The following is a 21,714-nucleotide window of genomic DNA, read 5'->3' as shown; positions in this document are numbered from 1 at the left end:
ATCATAAAAATAACAAGATTACAAGTAACCTCTATAAGTTTGATAATAACAAAAACCTACATCCTACTGATAAAAGTGGTCAAGGCAAAAAGAAAGTTGAAAATATTTTCACCGACATGGAATGACCATTCATTGGTTTTGTACATACTGCTCTCCAAAGCATTTTGTTGATCTTTATCAAGCTTATTTAAGATCTAAAGAAAAATAAAATATCGAAAAAGAAATTGATTCAAAATGATTTTCACGAAAGTCGACCATAAATGACACATTTGGATGTTGTCGATTTTCTTGTCTACCCGGAAGGGACAAGTGGTGCTATAGATGGTGATGGAAGAATAATGTGTAGTTTTCATGTCATTTATTATGTTTTTATGTTATATTCATTTCATGAGAAATTATTTCATCACAATCTTCTCAAAGTAATAAAATATGACTTTATTTCTCTAAGTTGAATGTTTCTTATGTTTTATTTATTTATTGAAGAGAAATATGGATATTCGCAAAAAAAAATGATGAAGATATATCTTCAAACAGTGCAACAACACATAACATTTTTAGTAATGAAAAATATTTTGCTTATTTATCAACCGGAGAAGAAAATGTTAATGCAATAACGGGTAGTGCAAAAATGATTGAAGACTCCGGAAGAGCAAGTATCATATTACCATAAGGGATAATAATTACAATTGGAGATGTATTATTTTCATCAAAATCACCAAAAAATTTATTAAGTTTTAAGGATATTCGATCAAATGGATATCATATTGAAACAACTTTTGATGATGATAAAGAGTATCTCAATATTATAAAATGATATCGGGTGAGAAAAGTTTTTTTTGGAAAAATTACCCGTATTGGCCTACGGATTGTATTATAAAAATATTAGAAAGATTGAATCTTATGTTATTGAAAATAAAAGGTATAAAAACACCTTCAAAGTTTGGGATGACCGGTTAGGCCAACCCAGATCAATTATAATGCGTAGAATAATTGAAACTTAAAGTGGTCATTCCTTGAAAAAATAGAAGATTTTTTCAAGCTAATGAATTGTATTGTGTTGCATGCTCTCAAGGAAAATTAATATCCCATCTATCATTGAACAAATTTGGGTATTAAATTCCTAGTTTCTTATAAAGAATTCAAGGGGATATATGTGGACCAATTCATCCACCATGTGGATCATTTAGATCTTTTATGGTTTTAATTGATGCGTCGACTAGATGGTCACATGTGTGCTTGTTGTCTATTCGTAATTTGGCTTTTGCTAGATTACTTGCATAAATAATCTTCCTACGGGCATATTTTTCCTATTACCCATTTAAGAAAATTAGACTTGACAATGTTGGAGAATTTACATTATAAGCTTTTAATGACTATTGCATGTCGATTGAGACAACTATTGAACATCTTGTTCCATATGTCCATACATAAAATGGTTTAGCTGAGTCATTAATCAAATATCTTCAATTAATTGCAAGACCACTACTAATACATTATAAGCTTCCTATATCGACATGGGGACATGCAATTTTATATGCAACATCACTTATGCGCATCATGCCAACTACTTATCATATGTTCTCCCCTATTCAACTGGTTTGCGATCAGCAACCAAATATTTCCCATCTAAGGACGTTTGGATGTGCGCTTTATGTATCCATTTCTCCACCTCACCACACAAAAATAGGTCCTCAAATAAAAATGGGAATTGATGTTGGATATGAATCTCCATCTATATTAAATTATTTAGAACAATTAGTTGGAGATTTATATATAGTTAGATTTGATGATTGACATTATGAGAATCGGTTTTTTCCAAAATTAGAGCGAGAAATAATGAAGGTTGAAAATAAAATATCTTGCAATGAATTATCACTCTCATTTTTATATGCTCGTTCAAGTCAATGTGAACTTGAAAAAGGATAATTCATTTATAAAATGTAGCATATCAGTTGCAAGATGCATTTACTGACCCTAAGTGAGTAATAAAGTATCATGTACCAGCTGTAAATGCTCCAGTTAGAATTAATATCCCAGAAGTAAAAAAAAATCTAGCAACAAATGAATCTTAGGCACGTCTGAAGCATGGAAGATTAGCCGGTTCCAAAGATAAAAATCCTCAAAAATGAAATTGTGCAAATATATTGATGGCCCAAAAGAGAAAATAAAATCTCTTGAAAATATTAATGAAGCTCTAGAAGAGCCCAATGACATAACAAAAGAAACAAAGGTACCTGAAAATTATGAAACTGAAGAGATCTCAATAAATTGTGTCATGACATGAATAAGATGGAACCAAAAGAAGACAGACGTCGATGATAAATTTTCATATCATGTTCCATGCGCGATTATAAAGAAAATGAGGATCTTGAACCTAAATCTATCTGGAAATGTAAGAAAAAAGAATATTGGACAAAATGGAAAGATGAAATAAATAAAGAGCTTAATTCTCTTACTCAACAAAAAGTATTTGGGACTATAGTCAATACACCAAACAGAGTAAGACGAGTGGGACACAAATGGGTATTTGTGCGCAAAAGAAACAAGAAAAATGAAGTTGTGAGATATAAAGTAAGACTTGTTGCTCAAGAATTTTACCCAAATGCCCATAATTATGTATTAAGAAATGTACACTCCTTTGGTTGATGCAATTACATTCTATTATCAAATAAGGCTAGCAACACATGCAAAACTCGAGATACGTCTAATGCATGTAGTTACCACCTATTTATATGGTTCACATGAGAATGATATTTAAATGAAAATCCTAGAAAGGTTTAAGGTGATAGAAGCACATGTTGGATTAGTGTCTAAGCCCGTAACTATATTTGGTAACTACTTGACCCGGTTGTGCATGGTCCTTTTGGGTTGCCTTCACCAAAGCAACTTGACAGGGTGATTTATGAATAGAGAGGTTAATATGGTTTATTAATATATTATATGAATAATATATTAAAGGAGAAATCATATTGTTTAATTAATATTAGACAAGAATTAATTAAGAAGTAATTATGTGGCTAACAGACATTAATTAAATATCGGGGACTTAAACGGTCAAATGTGTGATAGTTGAATATTGAGCTGAGGATCCTCTTGGACTAGGCATGGACGAAATTAGGGATGTGTCCATCCTAATTTTGGCCATAAGGGCCTTCTTCCAGAAAGCTTCCTTGGATTGCTTAAGGCCTAAGATGTCCATTAGGGTTGAGACTGAAACCCTAGCAGCACTAGTATAAATAAGACCCTAAGGCTTCCAATTTTTGGCCACTTGAACCCTAAGAGCCTTCATAGCCGAAATTGTGCCTCTCCTCCCTCTCCAATATCATCATCTTGCTTGTGTGGTGTTTGTAAGCCATTAGAGGAGTGACATTTGTGACTCTAAGCTCCAAGACAAGAAGATTCAAGCCATTGTTCAAGAGGGAATCATCTAGATCTGTTTTCTTGTGATACTTTTGAAATATATATGCTAGATCTAGGGTTTGTAAGTCTTGGATGAATTCCATGTACAATAGATAAACCTAGATCCAAGCTTTAGGGTTTGCATGAGTACATAGGATGTTATTTTGTGTAAAACTCATCAGTGGTATCAGAGCCTTGATTGGTTTCTTTTGTGTTGATGCCTTGTATGTTCATCCTCTCTGAAAATCTTTTTTTTGCCCTCTGCCCAACCTGACTCGGCGACTTACTAGTTGCACTCGGCGAGTCGGGGTGTCAGACAGAGGGATTTTTGGGATTTCTTGTTGTTTTGCTAAAGGATAATTACCTAAATCATTTTTTACTAATAAAATTCGAATTTTATTGTTGTTATATGATTATCCTTACCAAAACAAAAGATAATTACCAATTGTTTGAGTAATTAATTCCTTATATGATAATATTTGATTATTTAAATTATTTGATGAATTATCTTGTGAATAAAATGGATTAAGTCAATTTTAGATAATCATTAAATTAAATGTTTAATTTTAAATTATTTGCTATGTGATCCTATGTGTTTTGTAAAGTTCAAAACTTGTCCTCAAGTTTTGAAATTTAAATTTTTGATTAAAAGTTTAATTTGAATTATTTAAATTTCATACCCTAGAATTTTACAAGTTTAAAATTCAACCTTATACTTTATTTATTATAAGATATATCTATATATATATATATATATATATATATATATATATATATATATATATATATATATATATATATATATATATAAAACTTAAACTGCTAGTCTTACCGTTAGTAGGCATCATTCACGAACCCAATCTATAAGGGGGTATAAGGTTATGGCCTATAAAATGGCCGTTCAATGGGTGTCCATTCTCACACACCGCTTCCTTGATTGGTGGTGGGTCGTTAGCCGAACGGGTAGGATAGAGCAACAATTTCCTCATTAATAGTATAATGAATTATAAAAGTAACTAAATGTTTTTCAAAATTCTCAATCTTAGTTACTTTAGGCAAAAGTGAAATTGATGCAATTCCATGAAATTACACTTTGTACCCTTGCTAAGACGTTAGTGGAGCGTGTGTGGTTAATCGACACACTAATTGGGCTCTAAGCAAAGGTGGCAAAGTTTGACTCGTTGTTTCTCATAGTTCGATGGAGCGTGTGTGGTTAACCGACACATCAAATAGGTGACTGTAACAATGAGGGCACCATGTACATTTGCATGGTTATTCACACCCGCTTTGTGATCCTCGACATCCCAGTCACAACCTTGAGGGGCATATCGAGATTTAAACATGCCATTGAAAATTTCAATGAATCTCAAAAGATCTAAGAATTTTCAAATACATTTAAAACTTAATCTCTTTTTCATTTTTTATGGTAGAAAATTAGTGAATCGTCATTCACTTACCTTCAAATTATTTGCATGTTAGATTACGACATCCCTCTTCGAATTTGTAAATAATGTTGTTGGATCCTAGCCCTAATTTCTCATTTGGGTGTTTAATTGGGGATTCATTTCTAATCAAACTTTGTCTCTTCTCTATTTCAGATGTCGAACGTCGACAACAACGCTTCCGGCTCAAATTCCTCCAATTCGTTTACACTCATGAAGTTTTGTGGGAGAGTGATCTTTGACGGGTCCAATTTCAATGATTGGATCTGCAACATCCGAATGGTCACTCGTTAAGAAGACAAAGAGTGTGTCACCACTGCCAAGAGATAGGGCATTGGAAACGAAGCTGCCTAGACTATCTGCAAGCTATCAAGGATGGGAAGATCAAGTCGTCCTTCACAGGTATTTACACTATTAAATCTAATGATTCATCACATGATATATCTTGGGTTCTTGATACAGGATGTGGTTTTAACATATTTTCTGATTTGCAGGGACTAAGAAGAAGTAGGGAGATGGAACATGGGAAGATAAACTTGATTACGGGAAATAGAAAATCGTCCGCTGTGACCAGAGTCGGAGTTTATTCTTTAGTGCCTAGTAATGGATTAGGTTTAGATTTAAATAATTCTTGCTATTTGCCAGATATGACAAGAAACATCATTTCTTTTCATGGTCTATATAGACAAGGATTTAGATATTCATTTGATAATGAAAAGGGTTCTATTTATGCTTATCTTAATGGTGTTTTATATTTTGAAGCATTGTCTTGTAATGGAATATATGAAACTATGTTGATTGTAGATAATTTAGGAAATGATGTGTTGTGTATTGATTCTTCCAAGAGTTTGGATAAAACATGTTTGTGGCATTGTCGTCTTGGACATGTCAACAAGAAAGACATAGCCCAAATCCAAAAGGATGGAGTGTTGGAGTTATTCGACCTTAGGGACGATAACGTGTGTGTATCTTGTTTACTTGGAAAGATGACCAAGTCACCCTTCACTGGAACTTGTGAAAAGGGTAAGGGTTTATTGGATCTCATACACACCGATGTGTGTGGGCCCTCTACATCCACCACAAGAGATGCGAGCAGCTTCTATTTAACCTTTACCAATGATTATAGCAGATATGGGTATATCTACTTAATCAAGCACAAGTCATAAACCTTTGAAAAGTTCAAAGAGTTTAAACAAGAAGTGGAGAATCAGTTGGGTAGGAAAATCAAGATGTTCGATCCAATCGTGGAGGAGAGTACCTAAGTCTTGAATTCCATGACTACCTAAAGGAATGCGGAATCGTTTCGTAATTGACGCCACCTAGGACACCAAAGTTGATTGGTGTAGCTGAGAGGCGTAATCGAACTTTGCTAGAATGGTTTGTTCCATGATGAGTCGTGCTTCACTACCTATCTCATTCTGGGGGTATGCCTTAGATACTGCAGCCCATATCCTGAACTTAGTCCCTACCAAGAAGGTTGTCAAAACACCTCATGAGATGTGGACATGGAAAGCTCCCTCGTTGGTACATATCAATGTTTAGGGTTGCGAGGGTTTCGTAAGATGAGAGACTCACGACAAGCTCGAACCTCGTAGTAAGTTGTGTATTTTCATCGGCAATCTGCAAAAGCCCTTTAGATATCTTTTCTATAAACCGAGTGACAATGTTGTCTTCGTCGCGAGGAGAAGGGTTTTCCATGAGAGAGAGAGAGAGAACTCATAATCCAAGGAGACAGTGAGAGGCAAATCGATCTTGAATAGATTCAAGAGTCGAGGGATAAAGGAACCTCTAACGCTGGCGCTCAACCCAAGGAGGAAACTCCGGTTGAGCTGATTGACGAATCCTTACCTCTTAGACGTTCCAGTAGAGTTAGTGTTTCACCAGTGTTGTATGGTTTTCATATAACAAGTGAGGGTGATACATTTATCAGTGATAGTACACTAGTAAATTCGGACGAACCTAGCAGCTACAAGGAAGTCAAGAGGCAATGTATGGTGAGATTCAGTCTATGTACAACAACCAAGTTTGGAATTTGGTTGATAATGTACCAGGTCGTAAGATGGTCGGGTGCAAGTGGATCTTCAAGAAGAATACAGACATCGATAAGGATGTTTACATGAGTCAACCAGAGGGTTTTGTCAATGCGAAGCATCCTAATAGAGTGTGTAAGCTTGAGAAGTCCATTTATGGACTGAACCAAGTGTCTCGCAGATGGAATCTTTGTTTTGATTAGAAAGTCAAAGAGTTTGGTTTTCTGTGAAGTGAGGATGAATCATGTGTATATGTTAAAGCCAGTGGGAGTATAGTTAGCTTCCTCATATTGTATGTCGATGACATACTACTCATAGGAAATGACTTCCAACACTGCAGGAAGTAAAGTCCTTGCTAAGGAAGTGCTTCGCAATGAAGGACCTCGGAGAGGCTGCCTATATTTTGGGAATTAGGATAGTGAGAAACAGAAGTAAAAGACTAATAGGACAATCAGAATACTTACTTGGACAAGGTACTAAAACGTTTTAGTATGGAGAATTCCAAGAAAAGGGAGTTACCAATCCAAAGTAATGTCAAGTTGAGTAAGACTCAAGGTCCGAGTACCGAATGCGAGATAGATGAGATGAGTCGAGTACCATACGCTTTCGCAGTTGGCTCGAATATGTATGCTATGACTTGTACTTGCCCTGCTGTGGCCTTCGCTTTGAGCATCATCAACAGATATCGAGGGAACGCTGACAAAGCACATTAGACCGCAGTAAAGAATATTCTTAAGTACCTTCGGAGGATCAAGGAATGGTTTCTAGTCCTCGGTGGGAGTGATGACTTAAAGGTGTGATGGTACAATGACACCAGTTTTCAGACCGACACGGACAACTATTATTCACAGTTGGGCTGGGTCTTTACCCTTAATAGAGGAGCAGTGACTTGGAAAAGTTCCAAGGGAGAGATCGTAGTTGATTCAATCTGCAAATCAGAGTACATAGCGGCGAGCGAAGCATCAAAGGAGGCAATATGATTGAAGAACTTCATTGGAGACCTTGGAGTTGTGCCATCCATCCAGGAGCCTACGGAAATTTTCTGTGATAATGAAGAAGCGGTTGCCTTGACCAAGGAACCAAGGGATCATGGTAGATCTCGACATATCGATAGAAAGTATCATTTTATTCGACATCGGGTAGAAGGACTCCACGTAGTGAAGAGGGTATCGTTGGAGGATAACCCAGCAAATCCGCTTACGAAGGGACTGACTAGGGTTAAGCACTTGCAGCATGCTAGGAGCATTGGGTTGAAGGACAATATTAGTTTAGATTAGATAGTTTAGAAACGTGTAATAGATAAATTGTAATTTGATGGGTTTTATACATAAGAACTTTCCTATCTGCTCACGCAAATCCTATACTTGGATCTAGGTTTTCTCTATTGTACATGCAATTCATCCAAGATTTGTAACCCTAGATCTAGCATACATAAATCAAAATTAACATAAATAATCAGATCTAGATGATTACCTCTTAAGAATGCTTGATCTTTCTTCTTTGTTGAGCTTAGAATCACACGTGTAACTCCTCTAATGGCTTACAAATACCAAGAAGCAAGAAGGCTATTATGAGAGAGGGAGGAGGCTCTAAATTTAGGCCCTAGGGTTCTCTTGGAAGCAAGTACCAAAATTTGAAGGCCAGGGGTCTTATTTCTACTGTTAGTTGCTAGGGTTTCAGTCAAAACCCTAATGGACAGCTTAATCACCAAGCAGCCCATGGAACCTTCTGGAATAGGGCTTATGGAGGAAATTTTGATGGAATCTCTTCACAATTTCGTTCCCCCCTTTGATCCATTAGGTTTCCCATCCCAAAATACAACTATCACACATTTGACAATTTAAACCCTTTTATTTAACTAATCTCTTTTAGCCACCAAATTAATTCCTAATTAATTTTTCGACTAATATTAATTAAATAATATGATTTTTCTCTTAATATATTAATCTTATAATATACTAATAAATCATAATATCCTTTCTCTCCATAAATTACCTTGTCAAGTTGCTTTGGTGAAGGCAACCCAAAAGGGTCATGCACAACCGGGTCAAGTACATACCAAATATAGTTACGGGCTTAGACACTAATCTAACAATCTCCCACTTGGATAAGTCTGATAACTATATCTCACATATGACTTCAGGATCTAGTTAGCAATTGTATCTCTTATACGCTGCTACTAACTCTGATCAAAATCCTATCCTTTAGATAAGGGATCGTATAATCCTCTGTTCTAGATATCATGCTGACAATCACATGGAACATAGTCATACTTATTATCCAACATATTGTTTCTTGACTTCTGATTTGTTTGACATAGAACTTAGTTGAACACATAAACTTCATCCTGACTGGGCCCGACACATAAGTCAAACCAAATCATCAAGTGGCCAGATATCGCTTTTATCCTCTTAGAATAAAAGGAACAGATTTGACTTATATGCTTTTATTATTCACTGGCTAAATCATACACAACAATGTGTTTTATAACATCAAGTTACTGATGTGTTTACGCATTATCAATGCACAACCAACCAACAAATAATAACCATATCTCTAGGTTTAAAGATTATATGATATTATCTTCTTGCGATCACTCGTGATAAATTCCAGGAAGTGATACCAACAAGCGCGGGTTTATTCTAATGCTCAAATCATAATTCATAAGCACTCATAAACTTTGCAGCAAACCTTTGTCATGCCTAAACCTTTTAGACAATCTACAAACAAATTCATGACAGTCTTCTTTCATATCTACTTCCAACATATGAGTGACTGTGGACCGTTTGAACAATCTTATTATTCAGGAATTCAAAACATGCAAAATTGAAACAATAGATAAATAATCAACACAGGATAGTAACTTTACTCATAAATAATACACCTTTATTTATTCATCAAATGTCAAGTATAAATTATCTATTGCATGTTTCCTATCTATCTAATCTATACTTATATCGTCCTTCAGCCCAATGCTCCTTGCATGATGCAAGTGCTTAACCCTACTCAATCCCTTTGTAAGGGGATCTGCTGGGTTATATTCTGATGATACCCTCTTTACTATGAGGAGTCCTTCTTCTACCTGATGTCCTATGAAGTGATATCTTTTGTCGATATGTCTAGACCTGCCATGATCCCTTGGTTCCTTGGTCAAGACAACCGCACCTTCATTATCACAGAAAATCTCCATAGACTCCTTTATGGATGAAACAACTCCAAGGTCTCCAATGAAGTTCTTCAACCATATTGCCTCCTTTGCTACTTTACTCACTGCAATGTACTCTGATTCACACGTTGAATCAGCTACAGTCTCCTACTTGGAACTTTTCCAAGTCACTACTCCTCCGTTAAGTGTAAAGATCCAACCAGACTTTGATTGGTAATCGTCCCAATCCGTCTGAAAACTAGCATCATTGTACCCTCGTAACCTTAAGTCATTACTCCCACCGAGGACTAGAAATCATTCCTTGGTCCTCCGAAGTTACTTAAGAATATTCTTAACTGCAGTCCAATGAGCTCTACCAGGGTTTCCTTGATATCTATTGACCATGCTCAAAGCGAAGGCCACATCAGGGAAAGTACAAGTCATAGCATACATGATTGAGCCAACTGGGGAAGCGTAAGGTACCCGACTCATCTCAGCTATCTTTGCCTCTGTACTCGGGCTCCGAGTCTTACTTAGCTTAGTATTGCTCTAGATTGGCAACTCCCCTTTCTTGGAATTTTCCATACTAAAATGTTTTAGTACCTTATCCAAATATGTATCCTGACTGAGTCCTATCAGTCTCTTACTCCTGTTTCTCACTATCCTTATTCCCAGAATATATGCAGCTTCTCCGAGATCCTTCATAGCGAAGCACTTCCTATGCCAGGACTCAACTTCCTAAAAGGTTGGGATGTTGTTTCCTATGAGCAGTATGTCATCGACATACAATATGAGGAAGCTCACTATACTCCCACTAGTTTTGACATATAAACATGACTCATCTTCGCTTCGCAGAAAACCAAACTCTTTGACCTTCTTGTCGAAACAAAGATTCCATCTGCGAGACGCTTGCTTTAATCCATAAATGGATTTCTCAAGCTTGCACACTCTATTGGGGTGCTTCGAATCGACAAAACCCTCTTGCTAGTTCATGTAAACATCCTCAACCAACTTTCCATTAAGGAAAGCAGTTTTAACGTCCATCTGCCATATTTCATAGTCATGAAACACAACTATTGCGAGAATCACCCTAATAGACCTTATCTTCGCGACTGGTGAAAAGGTCTCATCATAATTAACTCCTGGAGTTTGAGTAAAGCCCTTCGCAACCAATCATGCTTTATAAGTGTGCACTTTCCCACCCATATCCGTCTTCTTCTTGAAGATCCACTTGCACCCGACCGTCTTACGACCTGGTACATTATCAACCAAATTCCAAACTTGGTTGCTGTACATAGACTGAATCTCACTGTCCATTGCCTCTTTCCATTTAGCAGACTCTGGGCTTGCCATGGCTTCCTTGTAGCTGCTAGGTTCGTCCAAATTTACTAGTGTACTATCACTAATAAATGTATCCCCTTCAGTAGTAATATGGAATCCCTACAACTGGGATGGAACACTTGCCCTAATGGAACGTCTAAGAGGTAAGGACTCGTCAACAGGTTCAACAGGAGTCTCATCCTTAGGTTGATTGCCAGTGTTAGAGGTTCCTTCATTGCTCCACTCTTGAAGCTCTTCAAGATCGATTTGCCTCCCACTGTCCCCTTGGCTTATGAGTACTCTCTCTCTCTATCTCTCTCTCTCTCTCTCTCTCTCTCTCTCTCTCTCTCCCTCGGAGAACCCCTCTCCTCGCAACGAAGACAACATTATCACTCGGTCTATAGAAGAGATAGCCAAATGACTTATGTGGATAGCCAATGAAATAACACTCTCACTACGAGGTTCGAGCTTGGTATGATTCTCTCATCTTACGAAAGCTTCACAACCCCAGACATTGATATGTTCCAACGAGGGAGCTTTCCCTGTCCACATCTCGTGAGGTGTTTTGGCAACCTTCTTGGCGGGAACTAGGTTAAGGATATGGGCGGCAGTCTCTAAGGCATACCCTAGAAAGCTATTGGTAACGAAGCCCGACTCATCATAGAACGAACCATGTCCAATAAGGTCCGATTACGTCTCTCAACCACACCATTCAATTTTGGTGTCCTAGGAGGTGTCAATTGTGAAACAATTCCGCATTCCTTTAGATAGTCGTGAAACTCAAGACTTAGGTACTCTCCTCCTCGGTCAGATCGAAGCATCTTGATTTTCCTGCCCAACTGACTATCCACTTCATTCTTAAACTCTTTGAACTTTTCAAAGATTTTTGACTTGTGCTTGATTAAGTAGATATATCCATATGTGCTATAATCATCTGTAAAAGTCATGTAGAAGTGGCAAGCATCCCTTGTGGTGGATCTAAAGGGAGCACATACATCTGTATGTATGAGATCTAATAGGCCCTCACCCCTTTCACAAGTGCCAGTAAAGGGTGACTTGGTCATCTTCCTAAGTAAACAAGACTCACACATGTCTTCGTCCCGAAGGTCGAATGACTCCAACGTTCCATCCTTTTGGAGTTGGGCTTTACGTTTCTTGTTGACTTGGACAAACTATTGGATTAATCAATATTCAACACAACATATCCTAAGATGTCTACAACCAACACAAATTCATATATTCCATTACAAGGTAGTGCCTTAAAATAGAAAACACCATTAAGATAAACATTAATAGAACCATTACTTTTACCAACTGAATATCTAAACCCTTGTCTATATAATCCGTGAAAAGAAATGATGTTTCTTGCCATATCCGGCGAATAGCAACAATTGCTTAAATCTAACCCTAACCCATTACTCAACACTAAGTAATAAACTCCGATCTTGATGACATGTGACAATCTTCTGTTTCCCGTGACCAAGTTTATCCTCCCATGCTCCACTTCCCTACTTTCTCTTAGGCCCTGCAAAACAGAACAAATGTGGAAACCACATCAAGTATCAAGAATCCATGAAGTAGCAAGTGATTAGGTATTAGATTTAATTGAATACATACATGAAAAGGTAGGCTTTATCTTCCCATCCTTAATATCTTGTAGATATTTAGGGCAGCTTCATTTCTAGTGGCCCTTCTCATGGTAGTAAAAGCACTCTGCATCTTTGGGGTCAGAAGATGGTTTAATGGAACCAGCTTTGGTCCCACTAGAAGAGGAACCATCATGGGACTTTCTCTTTTGGTGGATCTTGGAAGGAGCCTTCCTCTTCTTATCTTTTCCTTGCCCAATTGCCAACACACGGGTCGAATCAGTAGGAGTTGATGCAACAGATTTATCCTTTAGGTTGCTCTCAGCAGTTCTTAACAACCCTTGAAGCTTGCTCAAAGTGACCTCTTCTTTGTTCATGTGGTAGGTCATTCTGAATTGGTTGTAGCATGGAGGCAAGGAGTGGAGGATGATATCGATAGCCAAATCCTCATCAAAGTTAACATTTAACTTTAGAAGACGATCAACGTACCTATGCATCTTCTGCAGATGCGAGGTTAGGGATTCTCCATTCCCCATCCTAACGGTGATCATATTAGTGATGATCTCACAGTGATCTTGCATCACGCTTTGGTGGTACCTATCCATGAAATCTTAATGCATCTCGAATGGATACATGTCCTCCTAGGAATTTTGGAGTTCTGCATTCATAGTCGCGAGCACGATGCAATGGACCTTCGTAGCATCACGTTCATGTGCCTCACAAGCAGCGATTTCTTCAGCAGTGGCAGTTTCTGGATCGATCTTTTCAAGCTTCTCATCGAGGACATACTCATTGTCCTCGTAGCGAGTGATCATCCGAATATTTCGGATCCACTCGTTGAAGTTATTGCCATTAAAGATCACTCTCCCACACAAATTCATGAGTGAGAATCCACCAGTAGCTGCAGGAGCGTTGTTGTTGTTTGCATTAGACATCTGAAAATAGAAAAGGATAAGTTTGATTAGAATGAATCCCCAATTAATCACCCAAATGAGAAATTAGGGTTAGGATCCAACAACATTATTTACAACTTAGAAAAGGGATGCTGTAATCTAAAAGAAAATAATTTGAAGGTAAGTGAATGACGATTTACTAATTTTCCACCATGAAAAACAAAAGAGAATTATGTTTTAAATGTTTTTGAAAACTCCTAGATCTTTGAGATTCATTGAACTTTTCAATGGCATGTTTCAATCTCAATATGCCCTTCATATTTATGACTGGGATACCGAGGATCATAAACAAGGTGTGAATAACCATGCGAATCAACATGGTGCACTCAATGTCACTATCACCTAATCAATGTGCCGGTTAGCCACACATGCTCCATTGATCTATGATAAACATCGAGCCACCCTTCGCAACCAATGCCAACCCCAAATTAGTGTGTCGGTTAAGCACAAGCGCTCCACTAATGTTTGACAAGGGTACAAAGTGTAATTCCATGGAATAGCATCATTTTCACATTTTACCCTAAAGTAACTAAGATTGGGAATTTGAAAAACATTTAGTTACTTGTAATATTCATTATACTTATAATGAGGAATTAAATGCCCTATCCTATCCGTTCAGCTAACGACCCTCCACCAATCAAGGAAGCAGTGGGTGAGAGTGGACACCCATTAAGCGTCATTTTATAGGCAACAACCTTATACCCCCCTTATAGACCGGCTTCGTGAATGAGGCCTACTAGCGATAAGACTAGCTTATTCTTATACATACATATATATATATATATACACACACACACACACACACACACACACACATATATATATATATATATATATATATATATATATATATATATTAATCTTATAATAAATAAAGTATAATATTGAATTTTAAACTTGTAAAATTCTAAAGGTTTGAAATTTAAATTATTCATAATTAAACTTTTAATCAAAATTTAAATTTCAAGACTTGAGTGTGATTATTTAACTTTTCAAAACATAAAGGATCAAATAACAAATAATTTAAATTAAACAATCAATTTAGTGATTATCTATATTTGACCTAATCCAATTTCATGGAAGATAATTGATCAATTAATTCAAATAATCAAATTTTATCATATAAGGAATTTATTATTTAACTAATTGGTAATTATCTTTTATTTTGGTAAGGATAATCTCATAATTACAGTAAAATTCGGATTTTATCATTCAAAAACGATTTTGGCAATTATCCTATAGCAAAACAACATAAAATCCCAAGTTTTCCTCTGTCTAACTACTGGACTCGCCGAGTCACCACTTGGACTCGCTGAGTTGGGCCGACTCGCCAAGTCCAACTAGTGACTCGCCGAGTCGAGTCGGGTAGAGGCCAAGATTGATTTTCCGTTAACAAACGATCATTGCATCACATACAACAGAAAGGAATCAAAGTTCCGATACCACTGATGCGTTTTATGCACAAGAACTTTCCAATATGCTCATACAAACCCTAATACTTGGATCTAGGTTTCTCTATTGTACATGTAATTCATCCAAGATTTGTAACCCTAGATCTAGAATACATAAATCAAAATTAGCATAAAATATCAGATCTAGATGATTACCTCTTTAAGAATGCTTGGTCTTTCTTCTTTGTTAAGCTTAGAGTCACAAGTGTAACTCCTCTAATGGATTATGAACAACAAGAAGCAAGAAGGCTATTAGGAGAGAGGGAGGAGGCTCTAAATTTCAGCCCTAGGATTCTATTGGAAGCAAGTACCGAAATTTGAAGGTTGTGGGTCTTATTTATACTATTGGCTGCCAGGGTTTCAATCAAAACCCTAATGGACAACTTAATCACCAAGCAGCCCATGGAACGTTCTGAAATAGGGCTTGTAGACGAAATTATGATGGACTCGCATCACAATTTCGTTCCCCCCTTTGATCTATTAGGTTTCCCAGCCCAAAATCCAACTATCACACATTTTACAGTTTAAACCTCTTTATTTAATTAATCTCTTTTAGCCACCAAATTAATCTCTGACTAATATTAATTATATAATATGATTTTTCTCTTAATATATTAATCTTATAATATATTAATAAATCATAATATACTTTCTCTCCATAAATTACCTTGTCAAGTTGCTTTGGTAAAGGCAGCCTAAAAGGACCATGCACAACCGGGTCAAGTACATACCAAATATAGTTACGGGCTTAGACATTAATCCAACATAATTAACATTCGATGATTAAATAAATGGGTATTATTTTTCATTAAAGTTATTGTCTTATGTTAATTGTTTACCTATTGATTCATTTTGCATGTTTTGACTTCCTGAATAATAAATTTATTTGAACGGTCCACAGTCGTTCATATGTAGGAAGTAGGTATGAATGAAGACCGTCATGAATTTGTGTGTAGATTGTCTAAAGTGTATTAGACATAGCAAAATTTTGCTACAACATTCATAAGTGCTTATGAATAAGATTTGAGCATTGGAATAAACCCACGCTTGCTGGAATCACTTCATGGAATTTACCACGAGTGATCTCAAGACGATAATATCATATGGTCTTAAAACCTAGATATATGGTTTATTGTTTGCTAATTGCTTATGCATTGATAATGCATAAACGCATCAGTAACTTGATGTTATAAAACACATTATTGTGTATGATTTGATTAGTGAATGTTAAGTGCATATAAATCAAAGTTTATCTGTTCCTTTTATCCTAAGAGGGTAAAAGTGATATCAGGGCCTCTTCGATGATTTAGTTTGACTTATGTGCCGGGCCCGGTCAGGACTGAATTGATGTGTTCAATTAAGTTCTATGTCAAACGAATCTGAGATCGAGAAACAAATTGTTAGACAATAAGTATGACTATGTTCCATGTAATTGTCCGCACGATATCTAGAACAGAGGACTATATGATCCCTTATCTGAAGGACAGGTTGTTGATGAGATCAGAGTTCGACAGCGTCTTTGAGAGCTACGATTGCTAATCGGATTATGTTTGCATTTATAGTTACTAGACTTATCCAAGTGGGAGACTGTTGGATTAGTGTCTAAGCCTGTAACTATATTTGGTAAGTACTTGACCCGGTTGTGCATGGCTCTTTTAGGTTGCCTTCACCAAAGCAACTTGATAGGGTGATTTATGAATATAGAGGTTAATATGGTTTATTAATATATTATATGAATAATATATTAAAGGATAAATCATATAGTTTAATTAATATTAGACAAGAATTAATTAAGAATTAAGTATGTGGCTAAAAGACATTAATTAAATATCGGGGACTTAAACTGTCAAATGTGTGATAGTTGAATATTGGGCTGAGGAGCCTCTTGGACTAGGCATGGACGAAATTAGGGATGTGTCCATCCTAATTTCGGCCAAAAGGGCCTTATTCCAGAAGCTTCCTTGGATTGCTTAAGGCCTAAGTTGTCAATTAAGGTTTAGACTAAAACCCAAGCAACACCACATAAGACCCTAAGGCTTCCAATTTTCGGCCACTTGAACCCTAAGATCCTTCATAGCCTAAATTGTGCCTCTCCTCCCTCTCTAATATCATCCTCTTGATTGTGTGGTGTTTTTAAGCCATTAGAGGAGTGACATTTGTGACTCTAAGCTCCAAGACAAGAAGATTCAAGCCATTGTTTAAGAGGTAATCATGTAGATCCGTTTTTATTGTGATAATTTCGAAATATGCATGCTAGATCTAGGATTTATAAGTTTTGGATGAATTGCATGTACAATAGAGAAACCTAGATCCAAGTTTTAGGGTTTGCATGAGCACACAGGATGTTATTTTGTGTAAAACCCATCAGCACAAACTTCTTATTTTCAAGAAGTATATCCGGTATAATTAAATAAATCTTTGTATGGATTGAATAAGCTGGCTATATGTTGTCCAATTGTTTTTAAGTACATTTTTGTTGAGAAAGGGCTACAAAAATGATCTAATAAGCTCATATGTATTCATAAAAAGATCCGGATCAGAATATGTCATAATTAATGTTATTGTAGATGATTTATACATAATTGGAACTCCTAGAGAATTGGAAAATGCCACTTCTTGTTTGAAAGAAATTTTTGAAATGAATGATCTTGGTAAGATGAAATTCTATTTGGGTCTTCAAACCGAGCACACAAAATGGAGTTTTTTTACATTAATATCTATAAAATGTGCTTAAAATGTTTTATATGAATAACTCACATCCATGAGTAACCTGATGGTGGTAAGGCACTTAGATGCCAAAAAGGACCAATTTCATCTTCATAAAAAACAAGAAAAATCTTCTTGTTCTTGGAGAGTTATATCTTAGTGCTATTGGTGCACTAATATATCTTACTATTAATATAAGACCTGATATATCTTTTTTTAGAGTGAAAATCCTCTTGTTGCCGAAGACCCATATCTTAGTGTTATTGGTGCACTAATATATCTTACTAATACAAGACTTGATATATCTTTTGTCGTAAACTTATTAACAAGATATAGTTCTTGTCCAACAAGAAGACACTGGAATGGAGTCAAACACATTATTTGGTATCTTCGATGTATAGTGGATATGAATTTATATTAATCAAATAATCAAATGCAAGTTAATTGGTTATATAGATGTTGGATATTTATTTGATCCCCATAAAGCTCAAACTCAAACAGGCTATTTATTCACATATGGAGATAATAAAATTTCCTAACATTATGTTAAACAAACTTTAGTTGTTCCTTATTCTAACCATGAAGAGATTATATCAATTTATAAGGCAAGTCATGAATGTAGTGGTTATGAAAGTTAACTGAAGACATTTGCATGAATTGTAGTCTAACTTCTAACTGGGATGCTCCTACCGTACAATATGATGATAATATGATTTGTATAGCTCCATTCAAGGAATGATTTATCAAAAGAGATAGAACCAAACATATATCACCCAAGTTCTTTTTCACTAATCATCTTCAAAAAGAGTATGACATCAACATCCAAAAAATTCAATCAAGTAACAAATTTCCCGATTTGTTCACCAAAGCACTTCCTACATCCAAATTTGAAAAGATGGTACGAAACATTATTATGCGGTGCTTCAAGGAAATCAAGTGAGTTGATAAGGGGGAGTAGAAACATATTGCACTCTTTTCCTTAGCTATGTTTTTTTCCACTGAGTTTTCTTAGCAAGGTTTTTAACGAGGTAATTGTTTCTAATATCTATTAATAATCATGTATTCTTTTTTCCTTAATAAAAGGTTTTTCCCATGAGGTTTTACCTATTAAAGTTTTAACGATGCATGATACAATCGTCATTCAAGGAGGAGTGTTATGAAATATTAGTTTGTGAATGACCATTGGATTTCTTATTTCTCCCATAACTCCTTATCATTATTTAGCATTAATAACGACCATTTCATTGTGTTTTACAAGTGTAATAATGCACCATCATAATGTGCATCAATCTTTCCATCTTATTTTGGTTCTATAAATAGTATTGGAATAAAAGTTGATGATTTCATTATAAGTATTGGAATAAAAGTTTTCTTCATTTTCATATCTTTTTTACTTTATAATTTATCTTGTTATTAGATTATATTTTTTAACAGTCTTGTATTATTTTTATATATTAATATATCTCCGAGGTGGATCTATGGTCGGAGATTAAAGGTATCCCATCTTCATCCCACTTCAACTCGATTCCTCTTTTGAATGTGATTTTTGAGTTGCCCATCGGATATTAGGTTTTTTGTCATGTTCGACTAACCCATTTACACCATTTACAAGTTCGTACAAAAATATTATCTGTTTTAACTTTTTTTTTTAAATGGTATGCTTCGTAATAATATCTCGTAAAAAGTTTTACCTTTTATTTGATAATTAATTGTTCTAGCAGAGTACACGCCCCAGAAAAAAACAAGTAGATTGTCAAGTAGTTAACTGATGCTGGATTACTGTTCTCGTCATCAACTTTTGCCACGCACTACTCCTGTTTCAGAGAAAAATGATGAGAGCTGCGTGTTTCGTTTTGCTATGTGCCCTAATCTATACATCATCTCAAGCAGGATCAATCACCAAAACACCACTACCAAACCCTGATTTTAAGATCGACTCTGCTAATCATCAGGTAACTACTAGCGCTAACTTATTAGAGAATTTCATTCGCCTCTTCTACTTTTCAGTTAATTGAAAGCAGAATTCCAGTTGCCACTTTCACTTGTTCATTTGTAGTATGATGTTCTTCGCGTTAATTCAAAGCTGATTTCTTAGAAGACGTTTACAGAAATCACAAATTAACTAACCTCGTTTGATTTTCATAGAACGAAGGAACTTGTTCGTTCACTGTAAGGCTTGTAACAAGCTGTTCTTCCGTTTCGTATACCAGAGATGAAATCAGTATCTCCTTCGGCGATGCCTACGGCAATCAGGTCTGATTGAGGTTCTGTTCACATTTATAGCAGCTCGAATTGATTGAGTGAAGAATATGTATATGATATTGATATGGAATGATGATGATAATTTCTAGGTTTACGCACCCAGACTGGATGATCCATCGACGAGGACGTTTGAGCGGTGTTCGGCCGATACGTTCGAGGTATACGGTCCGTGTACGAATCAGATATGTTACGTGTACTTGTACAGAAGCGGATACGACGGGTGGTTGCCGGAGAGGGTAGAGGTGTACGGTTACAATACGAAGGCGGTTTCTTTTGATTATAACGATTGGATTCCGGCGGAGATGTGGTATGGATTCGATTACTGTTCGCCCTATGCAGCTGATGATGTTGGTGTTCGTTCGTCAAAAGCAGCAATGAAGTGATGAATCAGGGGGAGTTGGAGGTGTAGATTTTGATCTTTTGCTTTCCACTTTGTGTTTTTTGATGAATAAAACGAGGCGACTTGTAGAACCACTTGTTATAGATGAATGGATAATGGCATCTGTTCATTGATTTTCCTTCCGTTTTTGCTTTTGATTCATATTCGTATTTCTATCATGTTTCATCGATTACTTGCAATTTGCAAATGCAATGTCAGAACTAGAGACTAGAAGATCAACGATGTCCGGTTCATGCGGGCTAAGAAAATGCATAGTTCTTGATTAAGCCCGGTGGGCCGGTCCAAGTCCAGCCCCATTTATTGTCCAGTGTGATTTTTTATATTAAAATTTAGGGATAATGACTAAAAGGGAAAATATTTTTTTAATTTGTATATCTTTAGTTTTTTTTTCATCCATATTTATCTCTTGAACTTGCTAAATTGTACACATCCGATCGTTATGATTAATTGGTCTAGGTTAGCAAAGAAAAATAACTTAATAAGACAATATATTTATCATTTTGTATAAATTTAGTCTTTATTATTTTTGTGCATATTTAGTTCTTAATATTTTTTGTTTCAAAATAAGTTCTTTTTGTTTTTGTACTCATTCAGTACTTATGAATGATTTCTTTAGGTTTTTCTCACGGCATATTACGTGGGACAATCATTGATGAGGTGTTTCAGGTTGCTGATGTTTATGTCAATTGTGATCTCGACTGCTTGGTTATGTAGGTCTTGTGGTGTAGTTTAGATCTTGTGTTCTGAACATCATAACTTCTTCATACGATATCAAATATTAAACATTTTTATATCCACATGTTCCTTTTTTTAGTCTACTATAATTTCATTAAGATTACTCTCATTAATATGCAATATATTTTTACTTATGATTTTATAAAAAAAAAAAATCCATACATGCATTTATAAAAAAAGTATTGATATACAGATCATAAGTAAAAATATATTAGTTTTTAATGGGAGTAATCTAAACAAAAGTTATAGTAGACTAAAATACAAACGCATGGATATAAAGATCAT

At 35.8% G+C, this 21,714-nt stretch overlaps 1 protein-coding gene across 1 annotated transcript; it reads left to right on the top strand.

Moving 5' to 3' along the window:
- The first annotated feature begins 19,670 nt into the window (after window positions 1–19,670).
- LOC145046115 (embryo-specific protein ATS3B-like) lies at window positions 19,671–20,765 on the top strand. The gene is made up of 3 exons (XM_078994399.1): window positions 19,671–19,984; window positions 20,178–20,285; window positions 20,384–20,765. Exons 1-3 carry the CDS (start codon window positions 19,862–19,864, stop codon window positions 20,675–20,677), a joined length of 525 nt encoding a protein of 174 aa, XP_078850525.1. The 5' UTR covers window positions 19,671–19,861; the 3' UTR covers window positions 20,678–20,765.
- The last annotated feature ends 949 nt before the right edge of the window (window positions 20,766–21,714 follow it).

This window comes from Lactuca saligna, chromosome 5, assembly GCF_052625555.1.
Source record: "Lactuca saligna cultivar CGN05327 chromosome 5, ASM5262555v1, whole genome shotgun sequence".
NCBI lineage: Eukaryota > Viridiplantae > Streptophyta > Magnoliopsida > Asterales > Asteraceae > Lactuca > Lactuca saligna.
Note: the sequence above shows the minus strand (reverse complement) of the source record. Positions and strands in the feature narration are given on the sequence as shown.